This window comes from Lytechinus pictus, chromosome 1 (genome assembly GCF_037042905.1).
Source record: "Lytechinus pictus isolate F3 Inbred chromosome 1, Lp3.0, whole genome shotgun sequence".
Classification (NCBI taxonomy): Eukaryota; Metazoa; Echinodermata; class Echinoidea; order Temnopleuroida; family Toxopneustidae; genus Lytechinus; species Lytechinus pictus.
The window spans coordinates 8,883,595-8,910,340 of record NC_087245.1 but is presented as its reverse complement, the minus strand read 5'-3'; the positions used below and the strand labels follow the sequence as shown (position 1 = coordinate 8,910,340).

General features: G+C 45.9%; 2 protein-coding genes across 2 annotated transcripts in view; both read left to right on the top strand.

Moving 5' to 3' along the window:
* Positions 1-26,746, top strand: part of LOC135153222 (uncharacterized) — a 1,173,865-nt gene that overhangs the window by 678,877 nt on the left and 468,242 nt on the right. The gene's annotated exons all lie outside the window — the stretch shown is intronic.
* On the top strand, positions 15,064-15,417 carry LOC129254833 (uncharacterized). Its single transcript, XM_054893370.2, has one exon. The coding sequence runs from the start codon at positions 15,064-15,066 to the stop codon at positions 15,415-15,417; it is 354 nt and encodes a 117-aa protein (XP_054749345.2).

Genomic DNA, 26,746 nt, shown 5'->3' with positions numbered 1-26,746 from the left:
ATTGTTTGACTATGAAAAGAAAATGGTAATGAAAAAATAATTTAATGGTTGTGAATTCGAAGAAAATACTTGCATTTTTCCATTTATGTCCTTGATGATGATGAATGAATTATGAAAATACCATAATTTTCTTATTTACGGAATAAGTGGATATACTCATTTGATTTGCTAGTTCATTACGATTAACTTGCACGCCGAATAAAAGGTACACAATTTTCCTGCGCACGCCCTGCATCTCCCTATGAACGCACTATCCCAAGATCATTGCGCAATTGGGCGTCCCTTTCCTCTCATGAGCCTGCACGCAAGACACAAGACACAAGACGAGGGGTAGGTGGGAGGGTTCAAATGAGTATATCCAGTTATTTCATAAATAAGAAAATCATGGTAACTATTTTCGTAATTTACTATCAATAATTGGGATATACTCATTTGATTTGCTAGACCAACATGTATTCAACGTGAAGGGACGCATGTCTAGAAAAAAAGTGCGCAAAATAAGGGAGATTAAGACCAGATACCATTTCAATGCCCTGACCGGGCACCAGACTTTGTCCTCGGCAACCGAGGAAAGATCTGAAAGAGGAGCTAGGAAGAACTCAATCAAACCAGAGGTGGCAGTCTGGTTCTTGGCAATGAAGGACGGTGTGGGAATCAAGCGGACTCCACGCCGTTCCCACCGGATGTGACCGGGAGAAATACACAAAGCGTAAATAGAGCTGTGTCTTTGACCGGATGCTACAGCGATTAGAAAAGCAGTCTTAACAGACAAATCATGCAAGGAGCTCTTGGCCAGAGGCTCAAACGGAGGTTTAGCCAAGGCGTTAAGCACAGCCGGTAGACTCCAGGAAGGATCCAGACTTTTATTCGGAGGTCGCTTTAGGAAAAACGCTCTCATCAGTCTAGTGATAAGACTGGAATTAGAGACGTTGGAGCCATCTGGGAATCCAGAATGAAACGCGGCAATAGCCGACTGGAAGCCCCTAATGGTGGAAAGCGAGCGACCGATGTCGAAAAGGTGAACAAAGAAATCAGCGATCACAGCAAGAGAAGCGTTGCGAGGATCAACATACTGCGCAGCGCACCAATCTGAAAATCGGCCCAAACGAGAATTGTAAAGATCAAGAGTCGAGTTGCTCCGACTTTGAATCACCAATTCTGAGGCACGATCAGAATGGCCCAACGCTCTCGCGTCCTGCCCGATAATGGCCATGTGGTTAAGTGGAGGACCGCTGGCCGAGGATGCACGATGCCCGACAGAGGTTGAGATATTATGTCTGATCTCAGAGGAAGTATGAGCGGGTCCCCCTCCAACAATTCTAGGAGCTGTGGAAACCAGCACCTCCTTGGCCGATTGGGGGCCACTAGAAGAAGCCAAGCTTGGTCTTCCTTCACTTTCCTCAATACCTGCGGTATTAGGTGAAACGGAGGGAACGCATAACACCTCCGATCCCCCCAATGAATGGAGAATGCATCCAGGGAAGTTGCTTCTGTTTCGTTGACACGAGAGCAGAACATCGGTAACTTTCCGATTGAGAGCCGTGGCAAACAAATCTATTTCCAGGGGCCCCCATTGGGCTTGGAGAAACTGAAATATCTCCGGGTGGAGCGACCATTCGGATGGTAGGAACCGTCCCCGGGACAGAAAATCAGGTTGTCGCTGCCTGGAATGTACGAAGCATTTGGAACGATCTTCGCATGGTGGCACCACTCCCAGAGCTCCGCAGCCAGGACGTTGAGAGAGCTCGATCGGGTACCACCTTGGCGATTGATGTACGCCGCAACTGTCTTGTTGTCTGTGCGAATCAGCACCGTTCGATCGACTAACCTGTGTCGGAAATGCTGAAGGGAGTTGATGACAGCCTTCATCTCCAACACATTGATATGTGGTAAGGTGCGTTGGGACGACCAGACACCCGAGGCTATCTCCCCGCACAATGGCCGCCCCATCACGTAAGCAACGCATCCGTGGTCAGAGCGGCTGATGGGAGGGGAGTGTGGAAGGGCTTGCCCCTCGCTACAAAGGACGTTCGCATCCAAGCGGCCAGGCTGAGACGGATCTCCTGAGACAGGGGAATCCGGAGATGCAGAGAATCTGCGCTTGGTCTGTAATAGCGCAGGAGGTGTCTCTGAAAAGGTCTCATAAGCAGGCGACAATCCCGAAGGATGTCGACAAGGCTTGCCATAAACCCGAGCAACTCAGCTATGTGCGAGCTTTCACAGAGCTGCGCTCTCTGAGAGAGCGAACCAGAGAGACGATTGCCCGAACTCTGTCGGGGCTTGGTCGAGTGATCTGGTTTGGAAGGTCTAGAACCGCGCCCAAGTATGTGGGTACGCGGGAAGGCGAGAGATCCGATTTCTCCCAATTAACTACGAATCCCAACTCCTGGGTGACCCGGAGGAGAAGGGATAAGTGTAAAAGGAGTTTGGTCTTTGAGCTCGCGACGAGCAACTAGTCGTCTAGATAAACAAAAAGCCCGAGGCCTCGTTCTCTCAGATGGGCGGCCACTGCTGTGACCACCCGAGTGAAGACTCTTGGTGCCGGGCGTAAGCCGAAAGGCATTGCCCGGTATCTGTATGTCGCTTCTTTGAAGCGAAAAACCCAACAGGTCCCGTGAAGCGGTATGAATTGGTATGTGGAAATAGGCGTCCCTGAGGTCTAGGGAGACGGCCCAATCCGATGCCAGTGCTTCCATTCTGAAATGGTCTGGCTGAATGAATTTGTTGATCATTTTCATGTTCAAAATCATCCTCAATTTCCCCGAGCGCTTGGGGACAACGAAGATAGGAGAGAGACAGAGATGTGGACTGTCTGGAACCCTCTCTATCGCCTCCTTCTCCAGCAGTGCACCGATTTCTGCTACAATGTACTGCTGATGAAAAAAAGAAAGGTCGGCGGGGCGGATCGAATCGCGCCGTGCGGGAAGGCCTCTATATCGATATAGAAGCCATCTCACATGACGGATAAGGTAAAAGCATCGTCCATTATTCCCTCTCATGCGGGAAAAAAATAAAGGAGACGACCACCGACCGGTCCCAGCGCTCGGGAAAACCCGTCAAAGAGGCTGTTTGGGCCTGACCGGAGCCCTGTAGGCTGGCCGGCTGCCCTTACCCCGACCACCACGTGAGGCACTCACTGGAGGTCTAGTGCGAGCTCTGCGACTTGGCGGAGCGGGTGCACGGGGTTGAGATGGGGCCACCACGGGACGAAAGGAAGGACGGGCCTTGGGGGCCAGCTTCTTCGTGGGTGGAGCCATCGGGCGCGAGGCTTTGAGTTCTTTAAGAAGCTCTGAAGCCTGTTTGCGTCCGTCAATCTCTTCTTTCAGAAGAGAGGCCACCTCGCCCCCGAACAAATGTTTGTTCGATTGGGGGACGCCCGGGAGGAACTCTAGCAAGTCCTTGGTCACGATGCCCTTGGTCACGATGCCCAGTCTACTAAGGACGCGAGTTCTGCGGGAGTTGGATGCAGTAGTGGCTGCAGTAGCTAGCTGCATCCAGAGCTCGCCTACCAAGGACAAAAGTGCCTCATCAAGAAGGACACTGTCGTTGGCTGTCACTTCCAGTTCGGAGGACTGTGCTCGTAAACCAAGCAAGGCCCCGAGGAAGGCTGTAAGTCTGAGGGCTGAACGAGTCAAGGCCTCATATCTAACGTCCGCTTTCTCAACAGTAGCAAAATGACTGGAAGAGAAACGGGTCCCCAAACGTGCCCCGATGCGGTTAAGCTGGGGGGAGAATGTCTTGGGGGTGAAGAACGCCTCGGTGTCGTCCTTGGAGAAGGCAAAACCCTTTCCAAAGGACACCGGTTTTCTTCCCTGGGCGGCAGGCACGCTAGCCTGTGCGGCCGCCCTCTCGTATGCAACCTTGGAATCATTGGTGACTGGAATACCTTGACGGGTTTTACGTGGCTACGAGAAGAAAAGAGAGTCCATATCTCCCTCTACCGGCTCCGGAACCAACCCACGTCTCCTCAACGGGCGGAGCCCCGAGGGTAGCAGGCGCCCGTGAAAGGCTTGAGTGGCGGTGCGGGCCATGGCCGGGCTCGCGGGGACGCACCCCCAAAGTCGGCCGAGCCTGGATGCTCATGGGCGTAGCCTGAGTGGGTTCGAGAGCCGGCTATTCGTAAGAATCGCTAGAGGCGCCTCAAGGTGTCAGATGGCCGATGTCTGCTTGATCCGATTGGTTGGTAGTACCGTCGGCTGAAGCAGATCAGCCCGGGAGTAATAACCAGCAGTGCTCGAAGGCGGACCGCCCGGTGGAACGGGGCTTACGGCCGCAGATTTCTTTTTTTTTTTCTTCTTCTTAAGCGGCTCCGACGGCAGAGCAGAAGAAGGGACAAGAGACTGGGCGGGCCTTGATCTCTTCACCTTAGCTCTCCCCCGGGGAGTGCTCACCGACCGAGAAGAGAGGTCCGCCGAATCTGACGGGGTCGGGCTACACTGTCTCTTGCGACTAGGGGCTGGTAGCCCTTTGCCGACGCTCCCTTGAGGAGTCTGACACGGCATCGAGCCTAGTCTGTGCCGGAAGGAGAGGCCCATGCTCTCCCCCCGGTCTTCGGGTGACCCGATAGCCGGTGGGTCTGGCAGCCCTGGAGTCGGCGTTTTCAGAGCTAGCACGACGCTCCCCAAATATGGTTCAGGTTCCGAGACTGAAGCCTGGGCTATCACTTTGCGGGCACGTGGTCGCAGTTCCACTGTTCCACCCTTCTTAACCACTTGACTGCTATAGGCTGTAATGCGCACTGACCCCCCTGGTGCTACTGAATGGGACTAACAAGTTAGATCTATTTGGGACTACTACCGACAGCAACTTGGGGGAAAAATTGTAAATAATCACATCACTTTCCTCATCACTTTTTCCAATATCCATACAAAAAATCATCTTCCCCTTCTGACACAGATCTTTCACTATATTTATTACTCCTATCGTCTAAAGTTTCGTCAAAATCCTTCTGATTCACTTTTCCACTGCGAGTCGCCATTTTGAACTGAGCGCCGTACACTATCACTATGGAAAAGTGAATACAAACATTTATAAATCACTGCAAAAGTTTCAATAACTTTTGTGGAATAGCGCCATCTGGTGACTATAGTCTGAAATTTGATATACATGCGCTGTTGTCATCGTAAGGGTATTAACAGCATGGTGCTGACGCCTCAAACAGAAGATAGGTCAAGCACGTAATATTACGTGCCCAGCACAGATCGTACACTCGCCCAGCACGTAATATTACATGCTACGCAGTCAAGTGGTTTAGTTGGGCACCTGGACGCGCTTCCACGGTTCCACCCCCATGGGCACGTGGACTCGGATCCATGGTTCCACCCTTCTTAGAACCCACAAAGGATCTCTGTCGCTTTCTACATTACCACTGGTGGGAAACAGAACCCCAGTGTTGGACACCTCTTCAGCGGCCATTTCGAGCTCTTCCAGGGAGGAATCCGAGAGGCTCATGCTCACGTAGACGTAAATCTAGTAGCGAGTAGAAAGAATAAAACAGAGAGAAAACGGGGGGGGGGGGGTTAGGGGGGTGAAAAAACCCCAACCCCAGAAGTCAAGAGACTTCAAACAAAATGAACTGCGAGAATAAATAAATTTAAATAAATTTAATATCTCAAAAGGATAGTACAAAGAAGTACTATCACAGTAAAAGGGAACAGTAACAATTTAGAAATTATTATGAAAAAACTCTCCCCTTTTTTTTTTTGTCCGTTAAGAAAACACAAGAAAACCGCTCCTGCTAGATTCCTGAAAGGAAAAAAGGGAAGAAGCACCTAGGGAAAAAGGGAAGAAGCACCTAGGAAAAAAGGGAAGAAGCACCTAAGAAAAAACACAGTTTTTTTTTTTGGGGGGGGGGGTGAAAGCCTGTTCAGAAAGTCTGAGGCGAAGAACAGGATCAGCTGAGAATTTTTTTTTTTTTTTTTGACAAGAAGTCTAAAAAAAATAAGTTTCCGGAGACCAGCAGCTGATCTGAAAAGGAAAGAAGAAAATGATGGCTTGCTTTCCTGAAAAGGGAAGACCAGGGCGCCGTAACACAAAGGTTAGCGATTAATCTCTAAATGAAATGACTAATCAAGATCACCGTTGCATGCGCATTTTGCTAAGTAGACTGACTATGAACCAATCAGAATTGTCCTTTGAAATTAGCGATCAATCGCTAACCTTTGTGTTACGGGACCCAGAACGGAAATTAGCGAGAAGGGACGCTAACAAGAAACAGCTTCCTAAAAAGAAATAAACTTTTCTTGCGAAGGAAAAAAAAATTCTCAAGACAAGGTCAAAGAATTTTTTTTTTTTAATTAGAAGTAATTAATTAAATAATTTATTAATTCAATTAATTAATTCACAAGAACAAAAGGATACAAGGATTGATTGGAACAAAAGAACAATCAACTAACTCGAAACAAGAACAACAGAAGTTGAAACGAGTTTAAGATAAACACAACGCTCCTGACAGTCCAACAGAACCTATCTGTGGAAAGAGAAATAAATTCAAAGAAATTCAAGACGTAAGCATAGAAGCGAGAAGTCAATGATTTAAAAAGAATTAATAAAGAAAAAGGAGAGCGACGGCTCAACGCCCGCAACACGCAGGAGCGCGAAGCTACGGGAGGGGAAGCGAAGGCAACCCGTCCTGCGAGAAAATCTAATGTTTTGACTCACAAGAAGAAGAACAAAATACGTGAAAATAAATATCACGGAGGGCTCCGCGCGATGGGATATATATGCTTGAAACAATCTTAAATAAAAAAATAAGATTGAAATAAGGGAATAAATGCACAATTATAGTATCCAAAGTGTGAAACAAAATTGCAATTTTGGGAGTGTACTTAGCTTGCGACTATACTCGACGGCAGGCGAAAGTAAAAGAGGAAATGGACGCCCAATTGCGCGATAATCTTGGGATAGTGCGTTCATAGGGAGATGCAGCACGCGCGCAGGAAAATTGTGTACATTTTATTCGGCGTGCAAGTTAATTGTAATGAACTAGCAAATCAAATGAGTATATCCCAGTTATTGATAGTAAATATGATTTTTTACAAAAAAAACACTTGTGTAAACTTGCGTCTCTTTCGTGTTGTTTTGGTGAGTCACGATGTACGCCGATGCCCCTATAACTACTACCGCATTGGACCAGTCTCATCAAATCTAATGTTCCTCGAGATTTCCATACGGGATTTTTTATCAAGATGGATTCTCGCGAAGGTAAGAAAATTTCCGATATTATTTTCCAAAAATTCGATTTTTCCGTTCAAATTTGAATTTCTGATATATATGTGCGTGTGAGTTGAAATATGGTGACAGTTTATCGGCAATTATGTTGCGTATAGCTCGAAATCTACCCCTAGAGACTTGTTTCGCACTAGCATTTTTGAACTCCCTGTATTCTCAGCTTTCGATTGGTACCGGACTTGTAGCCGATGGAGTAGCGGATAAACGGCGCGAAGGTTTTTTTCAAGGCTATGTCAAGTCCGAGATTGATGGTAATGTGCAGTGTATGTGAATAGCGCCCCCAACCTGCCCAAGCAGACTACACAACTGGGCGTTGTGGCGTGCGCCTGTAATCCAAGCTATGCGGGGAAGTTACAAATTGATGTAGAGGTTCGAGGTTCGAGCCCTGGTCACGTCTTTCGGATGGTGACGTTAAAGGTCGGTCCCAGACGTAAATAATCATATCTGATTGATACACGTCTGACAAAACTCAAATACACACACACACACACGCTGTAGTCCCAAGTATAAAACTAGATGTTGTAGGAATGGAACCTACTTCTCTACTTCCCCCCAGCTTCCAACACAAGGAGGCGCTCAACCACTTCCCGCCCTCAGCTGAGAATGTGTGATTTATCTGGAGACGTACCTGAATAGGAAGCCTGTGTCAGCGCTCCTGAAAACAGGTAAGTTTTCACTTTCACCTTTCTTTGATAGTATCACATTTATCCATGTATATTTACTCATATCAGGGAGCAAATCTACATTATTGGCGTAGTCGGCAGTCGTTTGCCTGCCATTGCGAGGTTTTCTTTCAATTTTCGCCTGGGCGAGGTGAGGATTTTCTAATTCTCTCGCTAGCGTGCGGCGGCTGCTCTGGCAGCGGGTGCGGCAACTTGCTTGATTTTGTAATTTGTGGTGGCGGAAATTGTCTGTTTTTGAAGCCGTGCATGATTTTCGAGGTGCTTGCTGTGGCGCATAACCTACTCTATTTATATGTCTACGGAAATTCTGTATTCGTTTTCTGGCTGCTAGCTCGATTTTGCGATTTGCGTGATTTTTGTGCTGGTTTTCCATTGCTCGGGTAGGGAGTTGGCAGGCGCTTCTAGTTCCGGCGCGCTCCTCGGCACAAGTTTTGAGTGAGGAGGAGAAGGGCGAGCGAAGGGCATTCGAACATATCGGGCTGGTCGTCAGTTTTTGGAGTTTTAGGCTCAAGTCAATATTATAGTAGGTGGGTAGTCGTGACCATGCTATTAGAGTCTGTCTAGAATTTTCTCGGGGAAAACTGTCAAAATTAGTGGATTTTTCTGCACTCTAAAGGGTTACTTTTCTCTAAGGGGCGAATGGTCATCTTGTCCGGAGGTGATCCGCCGTGCGGATGAAGTTTTTGGAAAAAGTGAATCGGTCCGCCGCCATTTTGTGCTATTGACCTCCGTGCAAAGTTTCACGTGGCGGGCTGGAGGGTCGGAAAACTTGCAAACTTGTTAAGCGAATCGCCACAGGTTCGTTGCGTAGCTGAGTTTTGAGAAAGTAAATGGACAGCTCACTCGGAGACTCCGATATTTCTTTTGTCTCTTTTTGAGGATAGTTCGGGAAGTCAGGGTGTCCGTGCATGACTCTCGCTCGGCAAGTAGTAGTTTGACGTATTTTCCATTAGTGTGTGCTTTGTTTACGATATTTGCGTGGAGTTTCTGAGTGGGGCAAGGGTTGTGTGTTGCACTTGACTCGGTGTCTTAGCTTCGCTTAGGCGTACGGTTTGGGAACGGGCTATCGGTCATCGGCCGCCCCGGACTGCAGGGGTAGTAATTCTTGCTAGTAGGGTTGGCTTGCTTGGCGCTTGCTACCAGGCAGGGTTGAATTTCCCTGCCGGAGCTAGTGGTTCAGCGGGGAGAGATCCCGGGGGGGCCACTTCCATTCACAAGTGGATACCATGCGCGACCATGGGGTCTCGAAAAGCACCCTAAACACGTAATTTCCATATTCTGAAAATGCACCCCTTAACAAGTATTGGCGTGTGAAACCCTACCCTTAACAAGTATTGGAAACAAAACGATCCTCTTGGCAAATATTCCCTGAAATGAACCCCTAAACAAGTACAGGAATGTTTTTATTGTTACGGGTCCTTCGGTTGTCGGCTTTACCTTATTTGGTTTAGTACGACCCCAACTTCTACACCTCGCGCAAATCGGACTCTAAACACGAAGTGTTGGGGGCAAAAAGGACATCCTTTATAAAACATTTTAATTTTGTTTTATCATCCCCGCAAATTCGACCCTAAACACGTAATTTTCCTAGCGAAATAGATACCCTTTTTTCATTATTTTTGTGTTTTTGACACCCTTATCACGTTACGTACGTAACGTGCCCTATCGTGAAAAAAGACATCCTTTTTACGTGTTTTTTTGGTCGCGCATGGTATCCACTCGTCAATGTAAGTGGCCCCCCCCCCCGGGGGAGAGATCTAGTTAATTATAATAGACTCTAGATAATAGTATTATTCGTGTGACTGTGAGCTTGGTGACTGCAGCGTTGTGTGTGGACCCACCCTTTCTTGTACTGGGGAGTCTTTTGAAAACAAAGAAAAATAAAGAAATAAAATAAAAGAATATAATATCGCCAAAAGACTGGTGTCCGAGTGATAGTTATATTCTGTATGCTGGTTATATGTTGTGCACCTGTTGTATTTGGTGTGGGTGAGTGTGTTGCGTGGTTGCTTTTAACAAATCAGAGTTAGTGGTCAAGTGCAGCTACACTTGGGGTGGTTTGTTTTCATCGCTCAAATCGGGTGTGTTCCACGTGAACTTAAAACCGTTTAATCCTCGACTAGTTCTAAAGAAGGGTGCGTTTTTACACTAGTTCTGACGAAAGTTTTTAGCTAGTGATAAGGTGGGGTGTGTTCCCACTCGAACCTGCGATGTTTTATCCTCATTGACTTCGTACCTCGGGTGCGTTCCCACTCAATCCCTAGGCAGGAAATCATTGCCTGGTTAAAGACGGGGTGTGTTCCCACTCAAGCTAAGGCGTTTTATGCTCGCTCTGTGTTAAGGGAGGGTGCATTCTCACTCAGCCCTGGTACTAACTTATCCTTGTCTAGTGCTAGTAGGGGGTGTGTTCCCACTTGAGCTAAGGCGTTTTATTCTCATTCGGTGTTGAAGGAAGGTGCGTTCTCATTCAAACGGGCACAAATCTATTCTGGCTTAGTGCTAGTAGGGGGTGCAATCTCATGTGCACTGAAATGTTGTTTTTGGGTGTGTTCTCACTTCGAACTTAGGCGGTTAATGCATATCTAGTTCTAAGGCAGGGATGCGTTCGCACTAGCAGCCAAGCACACAGTTCAAATGAGGCGGTTTGTGGGTTGTTTTGGATTATCAAGGTCACGTGTCCCTGAACTCATTCCACGCGTGTTCGGCCCAAAAGGTCACGGAGATTAACTTTAACCTGGGGATCAACTTTAAACTGAAGATTGGCTTTGCACTGAGTATTGACTATAACCCGAGGTTAGCTGGGGATTAACTTTGATCCTCGGATTAACATTAATCTGAGGATTAACTTTAATCTGAGAATTAACCTTAGATGGTCATTTCGCTACCAATTAGTTTTAAACAGGGAATCATTTGGTGATCAGGCGTTGAGGTGATCTCGATTTACGGTTCAGATCGGGCATATATTTGGTTTGTTTTGGTGCTGTGTCAGGCATATCTTTTGGTAGACTTTAACCTGGAGCGTGGGTTGCGGGAAGAGATGGCAGTGGGGGGAGGAAGAATCCCCATTAATCTCTGCTCCCAAGCTGAGCTCTTAGCTGTGCCTGGCCTATCGGCAGTCCAAGCCGAGCAACTATGGAGCATAAGGGCCGAGAATAGGGTCATCACTCCTGCTTTTTCGAGGCATCTTACCCAGGGGATGCTGGGGGGCTGATTCAATTGTTCGATTTTATCCCCCAGGCCAGGGGCCCTGCTCGTCCGGCTAGAGAGGGGGAGGTACCCACTACCCCTAATTTTGGGGGTAGGGCTGATTCAGCCCAAACCCCGGGCCGACAGGCATTGCAAACCGCTGCGCCAGGAGGGGGACGATTTGGGGCAAATGCGGGGAGGTCAACTTACCAGCAGCCCCCCAAGTCGGTAGCATTTGGTGGACGTGGGAGCTGGAGGACCTTCTCCAGATTTGAGGCTTTCGCAGACCAGTGCGCCTGGGGTGAGGTGCAGTGAATCAACCAGCTGGGTTGGTGCCTCGAGGGGAAGGGGGCTGATTATTTCAGCATGGTGCTCGAGCAGGAGCCGGGCATTAGTTTTGTGTTGATGGCCCGCCATCTAGACAGGCGGTTTGATGGGGGGAGGCTGCCAGAGGCCGCCCAGATTGAGTTTATGTCAGCGAAGCAGGCTACGGATGAGCACTTGTCCGACTGGGCCGATAGACTTTTTCGTCTGGCTCTCCGGGCTTTTCCAGGTGCCCAGCCGGGACACCTCCAACAGCAGGTGGTGCTTCGGTTGTGCCAGGGCTGTTCCAACAGGGAGGCAGGGTGTCATGCTCTCGCTCGTAGCCCTGCAACCAGGGAACAGGCGGTGGATTATATCCACTGGCACCAACACGTTCAAAGTGCGATGTATGGACGTCCTCTCCCTGTTAAAACTGTAACCCTGGATGAGGATTTGTGTGCCGTCCGGAAGGCTGAGGCCCCTCCTCGGTCTACAAGCCGCCCTGTGGAAGACACAGCAGGTGTGGCGCTTGAGCGCCTCACAATGGACATGTGCAACCGACTGGAGTCCAAGATGGAGACGTGGATGGCGGGTTTGGAAAGAGACCTGCGACAAGTCCTCGAGCTTCTCCAGGCCAAACCCGAGCCTGCATGAGAGCGTTCGAAGTCTCCTGGGCCAAACCGATGTTAGGGTTGTGGGGAGCTTGGACATTTCAGACGGGAGTGCCCTAATAGCAAGGGGACTCGAGCTCCTAATCCCCGGGTTTTGTTTGTGGAATGTGAAGAGGAGGAAAACTACAGCGGGCTGGAGGACAAGGCCAACCCTCGGCCCGAGCTGGAAGTGGCCTTGGAGTAACAATTCGTGACATAACCCCCAAGTTGTCCGGGGACGCCAGGGAATCTTCCTTCTCGGTGAACATGAAGCCGGGCGAGGAGCAAACCCTATACCAGACAGGAGACCCAGTGGTCAGGGGTCTGGCCACATATGTACACTCTCTCACTGCTAAGGAGCCTCCGACCATCGGACAGGGAGGTAACCCTCCAGGAAGAATGAGTGCTGGGCCAGATTGTGGCCCAAGTACATCCGAAGGTGGGATAGAAGAAGTGGTAGTGTGTAGACTTAGGTCTGGGTCCATCCTAAATGTTGAGGCTATCGTTGGCGGCCTTCCACTCAGTGCTGTGGTGGATACCACCGTTCAAGTCACCATCATTTCTGATCGAATATTGGGGCAGCTAGTCCCAAAGCCAGAATGGTTGAGGGACGTTTTCCTACATGCAGCAGGTCGCGGGATGAAGATGAGAGGGGCAGTGGTTGTACCGCTGACTATCAAGCTGGGGGACCAATTATTCCAGGAGGAGGTGTATGTGGCTCCCATCTCGGATTCCATGCTGCTTGGGTTAGATTTCCTTAGGAAGCATAAAGCCGTCATACATCTTCAGCAGCCTCGATTGTCCCTCATGGGGGAGAGCATTTGCCTCCGATACGGGGACGGTACTGACCGGAAAATTGCCAGGGTGTACGCTCTAAGGAGGGTGGTGGTCCCACCCAACACAATTAAGCGAATCACTGGCGTAATTGATCAGAAGATTGGAAATTTCATGTTCGAGCCGCAGCCTCAGCTTCAAGTGCTAATTCCCTGCTCCATCCATAGGTCTGGACGTGAGGTTGACCTGTACGTTGTCAACCCTACGGACCGGCACCGGAAACTCAAGGGTATGGACGTTCTTGGTGAGGCTGGGAGAAGCTGAGATCTGCGAGGATGGGCCGGGTGAGGGGGAGAAAACTCCCCCCACTAGCACGGTTTCAGGAAGTTCGAATGAGGGGGATGGGTCCATCTCCCAGGTCAGAAAGGGGGGGAACGATGAGATGCCTCCACACCTCCATGACTTATTTGAAAGGTCCTCGGGATTGCTTACAGAATCAGTGAAGGCCGATCTTAAGTGTCTCCTAACTCAGTTTGCTGATGTATTTGCCAAAGATGAGTTTGACTTGGGGAATTTCTCCAAGACTGAGCACACTATCGGTTGGGATCATCCAACCCTCAGTATCAGAATGGGCATCTGCCCCCGTTCTTGTCTGGAAGCGCGATGGTGGTGCATAGACTACCGGGCCCTCAACGCAGTCACCCGGAAGGATGTATACTCTCTACCAAACATTGAGGAATGTTTGGATACCCTTGTGGATAACCAGTGGTTTTCTAAACTTGATGCCAATTCGGCATACTACCAAGTTAAGATCGCCCCGGAAGATCAGAAGAAGACAGCGTTTGCCACTAAATACGGACTATATGAGTTTGTGAGAATGGGGTTCGGGCTGTGTAATGCTCCGGCTACCTTCTCAAGGGTCATGGACCTTGTTCTTCGGGGACTTAATTGGAAGACCGCGCTGGCTTTCTTGGATGACATAGTCATTCTGGGTAAGACAGCACAAGTCCACCTGACGAACCTTGAGGATGTCCTTGGGCGTTTTGCCCATTTTGGGTTGAAGCTGAAACCAAAGAAGTGCTTGCTCTTTCAGGAGCAAGTATAGTTCCTGGGACGCAATGTGAGCGCAAATAGAGTCCGCCTTCGGGACGAGCATATAAAGGCAGTGAGGGAGTGGCCAACCCCTCTAAAGACTCGCTATGTTGAACAGTTCTTGGTCCTGACGAACTATCATCGTTCGTTCATCAAGGATTATGCTGCAGTGGCAGTGCCTCTATATAGGATCACTGGGAAGCAACCTTTCCAGTGGGGTTCCGAGCAGCAGCAAGCCTTGAGGCGATCAAGCAGGCACTGGCGGGAGCTCCAGTTCTAGCTATGCCCAACACTCGGGATGAGTTCATCCTCGACAAGGACGCGTCAAATGAGGCAATAGGAGCTGAACTGTTGCAGGTACAAGGGGGGAAGCGCGTTATAGCGTATGGGAGTTTTGCACTGACTCCTGAACAGAGGCGCTATTGCGTGACTCGACGAGAACTGCTGGCGGTCGTCAGGTTCACTCGTCAATATCGCCATTACCTGTTGGGCCGACCTTTCGTGGTTCGGACAGACCACAGCAGTCTGACATGGCTACTTAATTTCAGATATCCTCGGGGGCAGCTTGCTCGCTGGATGGAGGAACTGATCCAGTACAACATGCGTCTCGAGTACCGCGCTGGCTCGAAACACGCCAACGCGGATGCCCTGTCCAGGATCACAAACTCGGACCTTCATTGTGAGGGGTATCGCATGGGTTTTGAGCTGTGTCAACTGCCCTGTGGGGGTTGCGGATATTGTGCCCTGGCCCACCGAGATTGGGCCCCATTCAGTGATGTGGTTGACGATGTGGTCCCACTCACTGGCTAGGTGATGTCTCTTCAGGCAGATGCGGGCCGAGGGGAGAAGCCGGTTCTTGGTGTGACGCACGCCGTTATCTGCCGCTCTGACGAAGGATGCGGGCCTGTAGTTGAAGGACCAATTGTCAAGCAGACACAGGTCCAGGGAGACGAAGAAGGGGATGAGCCCCGGCCTCGAGCCCCAGCCCCGGCCTCCCCAAAGGAGAGAGCAAGTATGCACTCTCCTTTGATGAGCCAGCCTTAGATAATCAGGCTAAGCTCATATGCCAACCTAACGCCAGTGCTCTTGGTGAGATTGGGTTGGATTATACCAAGCCTCAAGAGACTTGGTCGGCGCAGCTCACCATGTTCCGGGCGATCCTGGATAAGGTTATAGCGACCGGTAGAGTTTTGATCCTACACATCCGGGGAAAGGGTAAATCCTCAGATGTTCCATCCAGGATTGTCCGGACCGAGACAGCCAAACGGGTCAACTGGCATCAGCGGATACATATCCAGTCATGCACGCTTGGCCCGGAGGAAGTGGCTCTTTGGGGAAAAGCCTTCCCCAATGTCTACTTTGGCTTCTCGGCGCCGGTGAGTTCCTTCCAGAGGGAGCAGTTAACCGCGTTGCGCAGGGTGCCCAGCAACCGATTGCTGGTGAAAACTGATGCCCCTCATCTGGTTATTGGCAAACGGAAGTTTCATACTCCAGCCTAGGTAGGAGACGTGGGTCGCCTAGTGGCGGGGGCTAGACCAACCTCTGGGAATGAAAAACTGTATTCTGTGATTAAAAAAACTGTATTTTTCCTCATAATAAAATGCTTGGCGCACTCGCTCATCGCGGCGCTCAAGCTGCATGCAAGCAAAAATGCGCACTGCTCTTGCAGATGAAAAAAAAAACATCAAAACATGTGTATATCTTCACCCTGGTTTGAACAAAATGATTGAAAAAAAAACATGTTACCTGAAATTACATTGATCTAATAACCATATTTGTGCACGTTTTATGAAATAGAGACATATAGAGATTATTTTTCTCAATAAATTACGATTTAGTTTTAAACAAAAAACAAACAAAAAACGTATTTTTCAAAGAAAAAACGTACTGCCGTATTTTGGTTGCAAAAACGTACTAAATACGGCTAAAACGTACTGGTTGGCGGCTCTGCTAGAGGTGTGCAGCTCCAGGACCTCCTAGAGGAGACCAAGGCGAATGGCCTGGTTCTCTTTGGGCAGTAGGCCTGGTAGGGGCAGGTGGGCAAGACTGTTGCTCACCGGGCGAGGGTCTTTTTTGGCCATATAGGCCGTATTGTATATAAAGCTCGTTTTTTTAGGGGGGGTACCCAGAGGGGCCCTCTTTTCAATATTCACTCACTCCGTTAAATGACAGAGCTGACGCCCTCTCCCTGTACCCGAGTTACCTAGATTGGTCGCTGGTGATCCAGGGGTCCCTTCAAAACAAAAGGGCAATGTACCGCCCCATCGGTAAGAAGGTACCGCAGACCGGGGAGGGTAAGCGTGCAGTCCACTGTCATGGGAGTAGAAGTGACTGGGGAAAAGGGGGGCCCTCTGCGGCCAATATCTGTATATTAAGGTATACCAAGGCATTCCTGCATTTTTCTAAAGGAAGAGATCAAGAAAGAATATATATATAATCAAGCATTCTTATGTATTTCTAGCGTATTCAGTTTTGTTTGCTTGTAGTGCGAAAACACTACAGTTGACATAGTTTTGGAAAAAAAAGTTATTTTAAGGAAGAAATGGTAGCGTTTAAACTGGTGACTGCTGGATTTCCTGGTCTATTTGTGTAATCCTTTATCACAAACAAGGATCATTTTCTTTCTTTTTTCATTTCTCCTTCTGCTGTACATGCGTTTGAGTATATTTTATTTTGTTGGCACAGCGTTGACGTGTATATGCGTTTCCTTGGTTATCCAAGATAGTTTAGAGACATAATATGTTTGTTTTTTTTAGAAAGAAAAAAAAAGCTTTTTTAACCTTGGGCACCGGGGGAGAGAAGATTTTTGACTTGCGGGATCGGGGTAGGAGGGGAATCGTTTCCCGGGAGGTCTTAGGAATTTCCTTTTACGTATTGTTGATTGGGGTTCAGTAGTAATTTCTAGACAGGGAGTGTAGAATATGTTCTGGGGCGCTCACTATGCAGTGCGATTGAAATTGCAAGGGGAATTGGTGAAGTAGAACCAAAAAAAAAGGGGGAAAAAAAACTTTTTCTTTGGGTGGTTTGTTTAGGGGGTTGTTAGGGTAGGTTAGGTTTTGGGACTCTTCTACTCTGTTGGCTTGGCTGGTTCTCTTGGAAGCACTGCTCGTCGACCAATCCCTGGAGTGTGCCGCCGGGTTTTTCAGAACGGGGGGAATGTTGTAGGAATGGAACCTACTTCTCTACTCCCCCCCCCCAGCTTCCGACACAAGGGGGCGCTCAACCACTTCCCCCCCCCCCTCAGCTGAGACTGTGTGATTTATCTGGAGACCTTCCTGAGTAGGAAGCCCGTGTCAGCGCTCCTGAAAACAGGTAGGTTTTCACCTCTTCACCTTTCCTTGATAGTATCACATTTATCCATGTATATTTACTCATATCAGGGAGCAAATCTACATTATAGATGTACTGAAATTTAAAAGGGAGTTTATAAAATTGTTTGAATTGGAGTCGTGGAGATTTTTTTTCTCAACTTTCTAAAATAGATCTAAATGAATTAGATCTAAGTTAAACTTTAAATTAATTATGAGAGAAAACAATCGGTAAAATATCTAGCATTGTCAGGCCTGACGTTAGATCATGCTAGACTATGGAGACAGACTTCGAGCCCTAAAACTACCATCCCTGCAATACAGAATGAGAAGAGGTGACATGATCCAGACTTATAAAATAATGCATGGAATCGACTGGCTTGACAAGGATATGTTCTTCTCGTCTATTACTGTTGAGGCAACCCGAGGTCACCCATTTAACCTCTTCAAGAAAAGAAATAGACTGGATGTAAGAGCAAATGCCTTCGGAGCCATAATAGTGCATGACTGGAACTCGCTACCAAATGAAGTTGTCTCTGCTCCATCTGTAAACTCCTTCAAAGCCAAGCTTGATAAGTTCTGGAATAGAGAATGGTACAGTCACCCTTGGGATTGATTTGATAAAAATGATTGCAAATGCACCATGTATAGTCGATTTGACAGTCCCATAGGCTCAATACACCAACCTAGAAATGTTCTTTCCGATGAAGTTTTTTTCTTGGATCGTGTTCTTATGGGGTCCTAGAACAAATTCAGCTTGGTTGCCAAAAGTTGCCGTTTGGGCAATTTGCTAATTTGCATAAATCCATAATGGCCGCCAGATGCCATCTTAAAGACTAAACTTTTGAACCCCTTGCCCCAAAGTGATGATTAAAGACTCTTTTTAAAGGATTAGGGGGGGTGTAGTATCGATTTCTTTTATCATTTTTGCAATATAAGGTCATCTTCAGGTCAAATCCAAGATGGCCACCAGATGCCATCTTGAAAAATTGACTTTTGATCCCCTTGCCCCAGAATGACGAGTAATAGCTCTGTTTAGGGGTTTTGGGGTGTGTAGAATCTCTTTCTGCTATCTATTTTGCAATATAATGTCATCTTCAGGTCAAATCCAAGATGGCCGCCAGATGACGCCATTTTGAAAAAAATTACTTCTGAACCCTTTGTCCACGAATCATGAATAATACCTCTTTTCGTGAGTTATTTGATATGTTGATTCCATTTCTGGTAATAAATATAGGATCATTCAGATTTTAAAAAAAGATGGCCGCTAAACGCTATATAAGAAAAACTACTTCCCGAGACTATCGAACTTTGAACCTTGAAGAAGTACTCTCCCCAAAAAGTACACGCTGTCCTAAAGAGGGTTACTATTATGTGTGGGAGCTCATGTAAGGGTATTTCAGTAAGAATGATTCATTTCTTTTAATTTCTCCATTTTTAGTGGTCAAGTCAGGTCTCAGATGGTCAGATGGTTGATATATTTCGGCATTAATCGCTCACCTTAGAATGAAACCATTCAAGGTTTGGGCTATGACCCATTTCGGGAATTCTCATCATTTTTTCATGTCCAGCCATATTTTTCTATTGAAAGGACTTCAAAGTATTATTTTTTAATCAAAAAGTGATTTTTCAGTATTTTCAGAAAATTGGTTAACTTATTACCATCCTTTATAATAATCATTGGACTTTTCGTCCTGACAAAAGCCTTTGACTTGGTCAGCACGAGTGCACTTTTTAGCCTCCTGTAGAAGATAGGCCCCCAAATCTGATCCATGGTCACATCATTCCATGAGCACAGTTTGCTACAATGCTGAAACATCTGGTAGCTTCCCTCAGTTCCTGTGAGCAGTGGCGTGAAGCAATTATGCTGCGCCTGGCCCTGACACTCATTTGGGATCTTCTTCATGCTTCCTCAGTATGCATTTCACGGATGCACAGAAGACATCTACATGTATATCCGTACCAGAGCAGATGGGAAACTCTTCAACCTTTCATATAGAAGCGGGAGTAGGCCTACAAGACCTAGTAATACAGCCACCTGTCCTGTGCATGTACGGAGTTTAGATCACCCATCAGCCTGTAAGAAAGAAATCCTGATAGACTCAAGACACTGACTGTCCTCCAGATATCTCTATCAACAGCACGCACTTGTCTGGTTGTGGTGGACTCCTCACCTACCTTGGATTGACTATCTGTCTCTAGTTCTCTTTCACTGGACAAGGAGGCAAGCACCATGATGGGAATATCTGTCACAGCCATGGCCAAGCTCCTGAATGGAAATAAGTCTTCGAAAACGTACGCCGATCAAGAAAAGCAGCTAAACACCTTCCATGTCAGCTTCCTCGGACATATCCTGCACATGAAATGGCAGGACAGAGTGAAACATATAAGGCCCTTCAGCGTACGTGCATGTTGGCATCACCAGCTTATTCTCGCTCCTTAGTGAAAGGTGCCTCAAGTGGTTGGGGGCATGTTCGCCGCATGAAACTTTGGCAAATTCTAGAAGGGATTCACCAATGTAAGGTGAGCTATGTGATTGGTCCCCAGATAGATCACACCTCCGTTATAAACACACCTGCAAACGTGACATAAAACTTGGCCGGCATAAACACTAACACTTTTGAAGATGTAGATGATAGTCGTCATCTATGGAGAGCTACTAAGTACAGGGGTCAAGACGTCAGAAAATAATCATAATGCTACATTGGCAGGCCAAAGACCAAGGAGGAAGGCTAGGGCAGCATCACTATTTGAACCTGTCTCAGCGCCATTCTCCTTCATCTGTACAAATTTGCTTTAGAGACTGCCACTCTATAGAGCGGAGCTCTACAGCCACTATCGAAAATGTAAACCCCAGCGACCCTAGAGGAACTGATGCCTACCTATCATTGGACACTTTGATTTAGGAAAAATATGGAGAAAATACTTTTAAATTAAAAAAAGACTTTAAAGGAGAATGAAACCCTTGAAACCAGCTGAATCCATATCAAAGAGAAAAATCAAAGAAACATATTGTTGAAAGTTTGAGGAAGATTGAATGAATAATAAGAAAGTTATGAGCATTTGAATATTGAGATCACTAATGCCATATACGGTAGATCCTCCAATTGGCAATGCGACCAAGATCTGTGATGTCACACACGTACAACTCCCTCATTACTTTAGTACTTATTTCACTTATATTCTCACTTTTACAGAGTCTATCACAATGTGAGGTGTTCTCTTTATGAGAGGACAAGTACAGAGGTTTCACAACATTATATCATTGATGAATCGTTTGTCATATGATTAGAATGAGCAAAAAGAGATGTTTTGGGGTATATTTTCAGTGTCCAAAAGGGGAGAGTTGTTCATCTGTGACATCATAGATCTTGGTCGCATTGCCAATGGGAGGATCTCCATAGCATTAGTGATCTCGACATTCAAATGCTCATAACTCTTCTATTGCTAGTCCTATTTTACTCAAAATTTTGTTGATCTTGTTCTTTGATTTTTCTGCTTTCACAAAAGCTAACTTGCTCCAAGAGTTTCATTCTCCTTTAAAGCCTCTTCAGTACAAAAGTATGGATGGACATTAAAAGAAATAAAAGTACACGCGAAATTGATCATAACCTAACGAGGATTCATTCTAAGATGAGCAGTTAATTTTGAACGTCTGACAACATCTCAGATCTGGCTTCCCCTTGAACTAAAATTGAGAATTAATAAAAAGAAATGAGTATTTTTACTGAAATCCCCTTACATAAGCTCTTACACTATAAGCCTCGGTTAGAAGCTTTTCAAGATGGCATTTGGCGGCCATCTTGGATTTGATCTGAAGATTTTCCTTTATTGCAAAATTACATCAAAAATTGAATCAACATACCAAATGACTCACGAATAAAGTTATCATTCATGATTCTGGGGCAAAGGATTCAAAAGTTAATATTCAAGATGGCGTCATCTGGTGGCCATCTTGGATTTGACCTGAAGATGACCTTATATTGCAAAATAGATAAGCAGAAATAGATTAGATACACACACCAAAACCCCTAAACAAAGGTATTGCTCATCATTCTGGGACAAGGGGTTCAAATTCAATTTTTCAAAATGACATCTGGTGGCCATATTGGATTTGACCTGAAGATGACCTTATATTGCAAAAATATTAATAGAAATGGATTCTACACACATTTAAACCCATAAAAGGAGTTCTTCCTCATCATTATAGGGCAAGGGGTTCAAAAGTTAGTTTTTTAAGAGGGCATGTGGCGGCCATTTTGGATTTATGCAAATTAGCAAAATTGCCCAAACGGCAACTTTGGGCAACCAAGCTGAATTTGTTCTAGGACCCCATAGGAACACGAATCAAGAAAAAAACTTAATCGGAAAGAACATTTCTAGGTTCGGAAAATGTCAAATCGACTAGTACACGAGACTGACACACATATATTATACTTGTGGAAAAAGATTGAGCTTGGACAAAAGCTAGACCTGGAAACTTTGCTGCAGCTTTCTGCATTTGTCCAGTACATCCGGTAATAAGGTAATGTGTGAGATAAGTGTTGACGCAGATATGTTGCACAGATATGTTGTGCATGATTTGGCGTGTGATATGGCATGCAATTTGGCGCGTGTTATGGCATACAATTTGGTGCGCGATTTGGCATGCAGATATGTTGCGCATGATTTGGCGTGCACTTTAGCACGTGATTTGGCATGTGATATGCCGCGCGATTTCGGATATGGCATGAAATTTGGTGAGAGATTTGGCGCGTGATCTGTGTGTGATTTATACCGTGTTTACACTTAATCGGCATTTGAATCGGCTTTTTCATAGCGTGTAAACGCGAGCAACTTGAATCGGCTCGCGGTTCAGAACCGGCAATTTGCACCATCAAAGTAGTAGGTTCTGAACCGCGAGCCGATGCAGAATCAGCTTTTTTTACTACGTGTAAACAGAAAGCCGATTCTACACCGGCAATTTGTGTGCATTTCAATTACTTTACCATTGTGACGTAATTGTAAGCGCACTGATCCAGCATTGTCTTTATTATGACGTATATTGTTGGTATGCGTATCATTTCAGGTTTTTGCATCGGCTCGCGGTTCAGAACCGCGAGCTGTAACAACGTGTAAACGCAATCCAAATGCCGATTCTGCATCAGCATTTGGTTCTGAACCAAATGCCGATTAAGTGTAAACACGGTATTAGTGCGCAATTTGGCGTGTAATTATGGCACGCTATTTGGCTTGTGATATGGCGCACGATTTAATGCGCAATTTGGTGTATGATATGGCGCGCGATTTGCTGTGTGATATAACACGCAATTAAATCGCGCGATCTGGAGTACGATATGGCACGCGATTTAGTGCGCGATCTTGCTTATATGGCGCACAATTTGGCGTGTGATATGACGCGAGATTTGGTACATAAAAACAAAGCTTGTTCAGCTAAAATTTGTAGACCACCCTTTTTCCTTGACTGGGCTTGAGCTTGTAAACAACAATCTTTGTTACTTGATTTCCAATAGTCAAGATTCTTTTATCCTTTTAATTTTCCTGCTCCATGTAATCTTTCTTATTTCCTTAAGCATATCATGGAAGATAGCCATCAAAATCAAGTCCTGCCCTACCATATGTCTCCATTCATTAACTTTCTTTTCTTTCAGGGAAAGCAGATATTATTTGATGCATGTATCGCCTGACAGTCTCCAACTGCAGTACTAATCTGTCTCTTCTTTTTTTCTTTCCTTTAATATCACCCCCCCCCCCTGAAAAAAAGAAGGCAACAACGCTCTTACAAATGAAGCAGTTTTGGTAATGTTGAAAGTTAGTTCGTCAGCAGCAACTGCACAGCATTTGATCTCATAATGTCCTGACCTAGAAATATTACCAAAGACTGTAGAAATTATTTTATCCCGTTTAAAAGAGTAGAGGAATAAATTAGGTAAAGATGGAAAGAAGTCTGTCTATGCAGCATATGAAGAATTCATATATAAATATCCTACTGTCAAGCTTGAGAGAAGGAAGCCTCAAAGTTCTAGGATTTGTCAGGTGCATGAAGTATGTAATTTTGAAAGAACAGTAGAGGGGTTGACAAAACAATGTAATGAACAAAAACATGAACTTGAGTGTACCAACAAAGAGCTTGAACATGTGAAAGACAAGGCTACTCAAAATAAACAGTCCTTAAAATGGGCACTTCTGAGGGAGGATTACAAACGCAAGAAAAGCAAAACATTGGAAGAAAAAATAGATCATGAAGAGTGTGAGATGAAAATCACAGCATTGGAAGAAAAGGTAAAGAAAATGGGAAATGACATAACCTTTCTCACAGATGAAAACAAACAGTTACGTGACAGAATAAAGAGACTAGAAAATCAAGACATTGAAACATATGACAATGAGAAAAATTGCTATGGCACAAATTTGACCAGATGTGTGTATGATTTACTAGATAATCATGTGGCTGTAGCCAAAGTTTCTCCTTGTATTAAATCTGTGGTCAAAAACCTTATAGGGAGAACATGTACAAGACTTCCTAGTAAATCAACAGTCGAAAACATGAACATACAGCGGCTCTACATTGCACAGGAACAGCTTGCCCAAGAAGTGTCGTCAAAGGAAAATACAACTTTGTACTCGGATGAGACATCCAAATATGGAAACAAAGTCATGGGATACCATCTAAGCGATGATGACAAACGCTATTACGTTCTCGAGTTGAGAGACATTGCTACGAAGTCAGCTTCGGACACCCTGTCTACCTTCCAACAAGTCTATTATAATCACTCGGGTCGCGGGCGCGTTCAAAATCACTCGGGTCACGTTCGAAATCACTCAGGTTTTGGATTTTTGGCGATTTTTTTTATTTCGATGCAATTTTCCTTCTAACAGTGTCTTCAAGACTGGGAAAATAAAATGAAATTCAAATTCGAGTTTCGTTTTAAGTCGGCAAGTGCCTTAAATAAAATGTACTCGACTACTGTTTTAACATAACAAACAAGCAAATCAGCCATGTGGCTCAACTATCTTAGAATACATCCAGACTTCTACTGTGTCTTATACGAGGACTCCGAGTCGGAACTTGCCATATCTGCCACATCGATATTACATTGTCATTCCCATATGCGGAGTTTGCGGACATGCCTGCATAAAATGGCCCCAAGGCGGGACCCGGCCGCGGTCAGACACGACGTGCATCGGTAGCATGGAGCAAGCTAACGTGAGTCGAGCCGAGTTAGATCCCACGTTACAGTGCCAGTCAGTACGCAGCTCGTCCGAAAGTATTTTATTCAGCGGTATGCATAGCCAGCCATCCGTGGTTTAATGCATATATATACACGTAATTAGACCAAAAGCTTCGGTCTCTGTTATGTTCGTTGTTCCGCTGAACTCCGTTGGCTCCACTCACCAAATACAGAGACCGAAGTTCTAGCTCGATCTGTACAGGGACTCAATGGCCATATGTTTATGTATTAAGTTCCAATAAAACAGGTAAACAGAAGTTGCGCGACAGCCGAAGTAATTAGTCACTGTTTTTTCCCCTTTAAAGTTTTTTTTCCCTGTTTTTGGTGCATTTTAGGACAAAACGGAATAATAATCTTTATTAGGACAGGTATAATTACGATTTTAAAATCGATTTTGAAATCAATTTCAAAATTGATTTAAGTTCAATTTTAGATCAGTTTTAAAAGCCCATTCACATTTTTACTGATGCTGATGAGAAGTTAGTTTGGTTGTCAGAGCATTATTTGTCCTGCGTCTAAACTGTTTCTGAAGGACTGTTTCAATTTCGAAGGGTAGAAGAGACAGAGAGAAAGAATTTTAGGTGGGGAATTGTTTAGGTCTCCAGTTACTTAAAACACGATATGGCCCTTTTATCTATAAAATAAGACAAATTTTATGAGAAATTGACAATTCTAAGAGCAACATTTTTAAACGCCGATCGGAAAGATCGTCTTCACAGCTCATTACGTATATGCATTAAACCACGGATGGCTATGCATACCGCTGAATAAAATACTTTCGGACGGGCTGCGGACTGACTGGCACTGTATAACGTACGTTGGATCTACCTCGGCTTGACTCACGTTAGCTTGCTCCATGCTACTGATGCACGTCATGTCCGACTGCGGCCGGGTCCCGCCTTGGGTCCATTGCATGCAGGCATGTCCGCATATGGGAATGACGATGTAATATCGATGTGGCAGATATGGCAAGTTCCGACTCGGAGTCCTCGTATAGGACACAGTAGAAGTTCGGATCTATTCTAAGTTAGTTGAGCCACATAGCTAATTTGCTTGTTTGTTATGTTAAAACAGTAGTCAAGTACATTTTATTTAAGGCACTTGCCGGCTTAAAATGAAACTCAAATTTGAATTTCATTTTATTTTCCCAGCGTGTTTGTCCCATTGAAGACACCATTAGAAAAAAAATCGCCAAAAATCCAAAACCCGAGTGATTTCGAACGCGACCCGAGTGATTGCGAACCCGCCCGCGACCCGTGTGATTATAATAAGCCGACCTTGATGATGTGGCTGTGAATGCAAGTGATGCTGGCAAAAAAATCCTAGGGCACATAAGGAACACGATGAGTGACCGTGCGGCAACAGAAATTACCAGATGTGTGAAGCCCTAAGTGAGAACGAAAGGAGGCCCATAGAGGATGATATGAAATCCTCCTTCTGTGGACTGCATAGTCTTGTCCAGTATGCAGAAGTCTCTAGCAAAAAACTCTAGCAAAGGTCGAGGAGGAAAAGTTTGAGGGTAAGGGTTCAGGGGCAGCCATCAAGAGACTTGCATTCAAGCATGAGAATGGTGTGCTAAGGTTGGTACAGTCAGCATCCAAGGCTTTTGCTCGCGGGGGCGATGAAAAGGCCGGCAACTATAGGCAGTTCAAAGTGTACAGCAAGGATATGCTTCAGAAGTACAACATGAGATCATTACCCTTAGTTTCTTTCAGAGGGAATTGTTTCAATATCCTCTTTTTCAATGCTGCACATACATATTTCTTGTCTGAGCACATAAAGTCATTTCTAGAGACCGGGGCAACCAACAAGCTACAACGTGCAGTTGAAGCTGACCTCCAGGAGCCATTTTACCTAGCTGGCTGAAGAGCTCTGGGTCTAGTTAGTAAGTACATCACAACACCTCTTTGGCAACTCCTGGAAAACAAGGCAGTGCACATTTTAGATCTTCCTCCCATCTACAGTGACATCATTAAGCTACTGAGTGATGCAGGCAAAGACCCTACAGCTTCTTGGAAGGGAACCTTACTCTCCCTTGGCATGAACCCATCAGAGATGACCCAATCTTGGAGAAGTTGAAAGAACCAACAGAGCATGATGGTCTCAATACAACTATCCTGTATCATATGCTCCCATCTCTCAGTAAAGTGATGGAAAATCACTCAGCACATCTAGGGGAACTCAGCAAGATCTCTGCTAGATCTCAAACAGGCAGTGTTGACAAACACAATAAATTTACTGAGCGTTTGTTTGCATACTTGGATTACCTCATGAGGACGCACCCTAAT

Excerpts from the sequence above, each read along its gene's own strand:
- LOC129254833 (XM_054893370.2), top strand. The coding sequence starts at position 15,064 with ATGTTCCGGGCGATCCTGGATAAGGTTATAGCGACCGGTAGAGTTTTG.